Source organism: Galeopterus variegatus, unplaced genomic scaffold (genome assembly GCF_000696425.1).
Source record: "Galeopterus variegatus unplaced genomic scaffold, G_variegatus-3.0.2 Scaffold13893, whole genome shotgun sequence".
Taxonomy (NCBI): domain Eukaryota; kingdom Metazoa; phylum Chordata; class Mammalia; order Dermoptera; family Cynocephalidae; genus Galeopterus; species Galeopterus variegatus.
This window is the reverse complement of record NW_007740004.1, coordinates 1-6,018: the sequence shown is the minus strand read 5'-3', so window position 1 is coordinate 6,018 and position 6,018 is coordinate 1. Positions and strand designations below refer to the sequence as shown.

At 57.5% G+C, this 6,018-nt stretch overlaps 1 protein-coding gene across 1 annotated transcript; it reads right to left on the bottom strand.

The window, feature by feature from the left end:
• Positions 1-845: 845 nt before the first annotated feature.
• On the bottom strand, positions 846-3,861 carry LOC103581771 (tumor necrosis factor receptor superfamily member 16-like; the record flags this gene model as incomplete). The annotated part of the gene is made up of 3 exons (XM_008563524.1): positions 846-1,638; positions 2,260-2,420; positions 3,609-3,861. Coding segments are annotated over 3 exons (716 nt in total), but the record flags the coding sequence as incomplete, so codon positions are not given.
• Between the last annotated feature and the right edge of the window lie 2,157 nt (positions 3,862-6,018).

Sequence of the window (6,018 nt, the reverse complement as noted above, 5' to 3'; positions counted from 1 at the left end):
CTCAGTTCCTTCTTGCTGTATTCCCACACTGGCCCACTTTTCTTCATTGGAACCTTCTGGGCCCAGCCAAACCAGTGTTTGCAGGGAGGGGAGGATGGCGGGAGCATTCCTCCACGTGCAGGCCCTTGGAAGACAGGCGCCAGCTCAAGCCTCAGCGGTCCTTGGCCGGCCAAACCCGGGGGCGAGGGAAGACAGCCCCAGCAGAGCTCATTTCCCTCCGATGCTTCTCTGGCAGCTGCTCCGGGCAGGATCCAGTCTCAGTCCAAGAGAAGGAACTCGTGAAAAAAAGCAAGATATCTCATCCTGTGTGTGTGTGTGTGCGTGCGCGTGTGTGTGTGTGTGTTGCAGGGTGGGGGGTCCTTAGGCCCTGACCCCTAGGGCTGATTCTAGGGGCTAGTGTTAGCTCCAGGTCTGTGCTGGGGCGGAGGCACCAACAGTCTGGGGCCACACAACAGATGCCACACGGACATGCCTGAGGGAGACAGGCAGAGGGGAGCAGTACCCTTTTCCACAAAACCCGAACCTGACTTCATGGTGGATCAATGGACCAGGACTTGGACACGTATCCCATCTCCACAGGCGTTGGACAGGGGCTGGAGATGGTGGGGGATGCAGTGGACTTGGCCTCAAGACATTTCCCAGGAGGTCACCTGGTCTCCCTCCCCAGCCCTTAAGCAAACCTGAGACCCCTCATTTAGAGAGATGCCAGCCTACATTAGGCCTCTCCATAGCTGGGTGGCTTTGGGCAAATCACTGCCTCTCTCTGAGCCTCACTGTTCTGTACCTAAAGTGGTGGTGGGGGGGGGTGGACTGGGTTTCAAAACCTCCTTCTGGCTCTGAGAGGGAAGGGGCGAGGGGGACTGAGGGAGGTTTTAGGGCACTATGATGCTCCCTCGTCCCCCAAGTTCACAGTGTAGAGTCCATGGCTCTGGTTCCTCAGTACCTCCCTCTGAGTCCCTGGGGCCTTGTCACTGGCCCCAATACCATCCCTGGTATCAGCCCCCCAGATATGACACCTGCTAAGGTGGGAGGGGCTGACCCACCAGCAGTGTGGGAGAAGGGAGCAGAGGCCTGAGATAATGACGGGGCAGGGGCAGGGTGTGGAGGCAGAGAGGACACTTCCCTCGAAGGAGAGGGAGTATGATCAGAAGCAAAGGGGCCACACGAGGTGCAGTGACAGGGCTGTGGTTTGGGGGCCTGGACTCTGAGGCCCTACCCAGAGGAGCTCAGCTGTGACAGGCTGGCCCACGCCAGGGGGAGGGACAGGCCCCGTGGGGGTTGGCTGGAGCATCAGTCATCGGAATGTGGGGGTAGGGCAGGGGCTCCCCAGGTTGGCTCACACTGGGGACGTGGCCGTGGACTCGCTGCACAAGCTCTCAACAATGTCGGCTCGCTGGATGCGGCACAGGGCAGCCAGGAGGGCATCGAGCGTTGCGCTGTCCTGGGCAGCCCAGTTGGCAAGCAGGGCACGGACGGGGCAGGCCTCGTGGGTGAAGGAGTCTATGTGCTCGGGCTGGTAGCCCAGCTCACCCGCCAGGTTCCGCCAGGTGTCCCCCGCAGAGCCATTGAGCAGCTTCTCCACCTCCTCCCGCTTGGCTGGGGGCAGGCTGCTGTAGAGGCCTCCGTCACCCTTGAGGGCTGCCGAGGACCCAGAAGGGGAGTCAGGTCCCACCCTCTGGACCTTTTTCCCCTCAGTGTGCGTGGGGCCTGGGGTAAGACCCAGAAGGGCCAAGGCATTTCTCCTCCCCACCTGGGGCCTAGAGGCAGAGAGGTGACCAAGATGAGGTCCTGGATGGGGCACATGGATGTGGACGGGCCTGGGGGATGCTGACTCGTGGTCCCATCCTCACTCACAGCTCCAGTACTACCCTCACCACCTAACCCCTCCCGCTGCCCCCCAGCCAGTAACCAAGGCGCAGGAAGAGACAGGACTTCGCAGATCCAGACAGCTGCAAGTGTCCTGCAGCCGGGCTAGGGGCCGCTAATCAGGGTACACACTTAACTTCTTGTTCCCCACAAGTCCAGGGCAGGAGGCTAATTGCAGCTACTCTGGGCAGTAATTAGCCCCCAGGGGGGACAATTAGCTTGATGAGTCTGGAGGCTCCAACTTTCCCAAGTCATTCCACTGGAAAAGACCTTCCCTCCCCATTCCCCGCACCCAACCTCTCCCCTCCTTCGACAGAGGTGAACCCCTGTGATAGTCCTTCCTACAGTCTAACCTTAATCACTCCTGTTCTCCCTGCCTGCCCTGCTGCTCACCCTGGCCTGAGGCCGTCTGTGTGTGGGGCTGCTGGTCATGCAGGCTCTGGCTGTCCACAGAGATGCCGCTGTCGCTGTGCAGTTTTTCTCCCTCGGGTGGGGGCGTCTGGTTCACCGGCCGGCTGTTGGCTCCTTGCTTGTCCCGCTTGCAGCTGTTCCACCTGGAGTCAGAGGACAGGCCGGGTCCCGGGATGAGGGGCCGTTCCATTCCGGCCGATGCAGCTGAGGCGTCAGTGCGGGGACCAGAGCATGGGAGGTGCTCACCTACAACCCTGCCACAGTGCCTAAGGCTCTTATTTCTTTACATATCTGCCCCGGCCTACACTGAAAGCCCCGTGAGCAGAGAGCAGCACCCCGCATGTGCTCAATAAATGTTCCTGGAATGAATGTGCATAAATAAATGACTTCCCAGGAATTCCAGTTTTTCCAATCTACCCTTCTAAAGTACTCCCACATGTGGGCAGCACTATATACAACGATTTCCTCTGCAATTATAAGCAATAACAAAAAAGCGAAAACAAACAGAATGTCCATCAGTAGAGACAGGCTAAGTAAATTATGATCCATCCATATTATTGAATGAGTGGTTACAAATGATTCGATAGTCTGTATGTCCTGAGGAAAGCTCTCCTGGGGGAGAGGAAGTGAAAAACGGTTGTAGAATATGTGTAATGCGATCCCATTGATGCTTTTTAAAAAACCTGCATGTTTACATATAGTTATAATAAGTTTTACATACATATGTTTATAAAAAATGCACAGAAAATAGTTGGGAAGGATCTAGTCCAACCAGATTTCAATAAAGAGAGGAGTAGGATTTGAGGAGATAAAAGGGGATTTTTACTTTTTGCTTTAAAAGATATTGGTCTTGTTTGCATTTTCCTAAACAAGAATGTGTTACTTTGATGATTTTTTAAAAAAAGAATGAAGAATGCATTTAAAACTTTAAAATGCTTTTGGGGAGGTCTGGCACATCCTGGATTCTTGGTGTGGGTGCCACAGGATGCCAAGTGTGACATGGGAAGGGGAAGGGACGCATGCACACACAGGTAACTGTGGGGGAGAATGGGGTCTGGGGGATGAGGACGCAGCAATTGGAGGTAGGGGGAGTCAGGGAGGGGAGCAGCATGGGAGTGGGAGGGGCTGGAGCCAGGCCAGGACAGGGACGACCCTCTTCCCTCACCTCCTGCAAACCCACCATGCCCTGGAGTGGGGCAGCTAACGTTGAGCGAGGTTGACTTGTTTTGGGATTGAGTTTAAAGGGTGTGTGCGTCTTCATGTCAAGGTCAGAGCAAAGCCCTCTTGGAGGGCAATGTCTCACTCTCTGTCCCCACCGAGCCCCCTCTCACCTCTTGAAGGCGATGTAGGCCACGAGGCCCACAACAACAGCGGCCAGGATGGAGCAGTAGACGGGGATGAGGTTGTCGGTGGTGCCTCGCGTCACCACAGGCTGGGAGCTGCCCATCACTGTAGTCACCACATCTGCCACCGTGCTGGATACGAAGTCTTGTTCTGGAGGCACCTCGGGCTCCTGGGTGCTGGGGGCTGTGCTGTCTGAGCCCTCCGGGGGCGTTGACCTTGTAATCCAGCGGCCAGGGATCTCTGGGAGAAAGGACCACAGGAGTGAGGGCCCAGTCCCCCCCAGGCCACTCCCCTGATGTTCTGACCCCCTCCCCTGGCTCTGGTGCTCATGCTTCCAGCTGTCAGGCACAGGGTGGGGGCTGGGATGGTGTGCATGATGTCATGACAGTGAAGGGCTAGGGCTGGTAGTCAGGACACCTGGACCTGCTTCAGTCTGTGGCTGACTTGCTGTGTGACTCTGGAATAGTCCCTTCTTCTCTCAGGACCTCAATTTTCCCTTCTGGAGAATGACCATATTACGAGAGATGGTCTCTGATCTCCCTTCCATCTTGGGCTGTGGTCTAGAATTCCATTCTGCCTCCCCTGGGTACCCAAAAGTCCGGTCTGGGGGCAAACACACAAAGAAGACTGAGTCTCAGGGAAGCCTCAAGCTGGAATCACTGTGGGAAATGCCTCTTTGGCCCCAGGCCGTCCCAGATGACCGCAGTCACCCCTGTCCTAAGAAAGGATGAGGGCACTCAGGTCCGGCCAGAGGAGCTTCCCCCACACCGCTCTCCCAAGAGCTGACCTCTAGCCCCCACTTCCTGTCTCTGATGTCCTAGGCTTTAGGCTTGGGCCAAATGGGGGTGTGGGCAGCTGGCTTGCTTCCCTCCAGCCAGTCCTTAGACAGCGGCCAGCCTCTGTTTCCTGCCCTGCCTGGCCCCCACACAGCCTGATCCTGCCACCCAGAGAAGACACGTCAGGTAGCCTGAACACTCTTTGAGCCGGAAGCAGACTGCTGGTGGAGAGAGGGCCCACAAGGCAGGTGCTGCCCACTGCCTCGGGGGGGAGGAGACTGTGCCTTGCCACCCACCGAGGCCATCTCATGCCAGCTGGGCATTGCCAGCCTCCCTGGAAAGTGACCCCGCACCTCCTGGCACCAGTGGGTGGGATTTTCCGTTCTGCACCCAGCCGGGGGCAGGGCTGGGGCTGTGGGCTCTGGACGGCCTGGGGGTACTTGTCTGGGCAAAGTTGCCTTGCTCCATCCATCCTCACTTCCCACGCCTGGGGCAGGGAGGGAATGCGGAGAGGACATGCCAATGGGGTAAAGGGGAGGGCACCTTGCTCCCAGCTCTGCCACACTCAGCCCCCAGTTTGCCCACCCAAGTTAGAGTTGAAGCTGCCCACCGGTCTTCTGGGCCTCCTTGGCTCAAAATGAAGATGCTTCAAAAGCCCCCATTTTCAACACCTTCTGAGGGGTAAGGCCCCCAAATGTGAATCTGGAAATAATCTGGCTGGCAGTGTGGGTGGGGCTGCCATCTGCCCACCCATCACACCCCTCCCCGATTTCGGTTCTGGGAGGGGGTGGAGGGAGTGGGGTGGGAAGTGGAGAAGACACAGCCCTGTCTTTTGGCAGCCCCACACAGGGCATTGGACTGGGGAGGGTCTTCTCTTGCCCTGCCAGGGGACTGGACAAGTTGGGGGACAGCCTGAGCTCAGAGGCTGAAGACACAGCTCAGCTCAGACCCACCCTGACCCAGGGGCTGAAGGTGTGTGTGTGTGGTGGGGATGCTGGTGAATCAGGCCTTTACAGAGGTTAGAGAGCAGTGCGGACAGGCTGAGAGGGTGGTAAGGGACAGGCCCGACTGAAGATGGCGGCGCTGACTGTGCAGGGCTCCTTCCCGCATCTCTCCAATCCCCTCTGATGGAGGCGGGGGGATGAGATCCAGATGTGGCCATGTCCACTAGCATTCCAACCTGCTAAGCCCTTGGCAGGTCCTGACAGCCATTTCCGGAACGGGAGCTGTCAGACTTGGGGGTGGAAGGAGGGACCAGGCTACCCCTCCTAAACCTGAATTTCACTGGGGCAAGGGGGGGGAGCCTTCCGCCCTGAGGGTGGGTGAGTCACCATGTTGACACCTGAAATGTATCTGCAGGAAAATATAGTACACTGGAGGGGAGGGAGGCCACCAAACCAGAATCAAATTCCATTTCCTGAAATGGTCCCTCTGCCCTGGAGCTGACATTTAACCCTTCAGAGGCTAGAACTGAAAGGGGAACAGGGGCAGGGATCACACACACCCCTTGGGGGCATCCTCCCCCTTCAGGGTGGCTGGGAAAGTGGGGTGGCATCTGGGAGGAATCTGTGAACACCCCAAAAGGCAGAGCCCACCCTTCCCCCTTCCACCACTTTTCTTG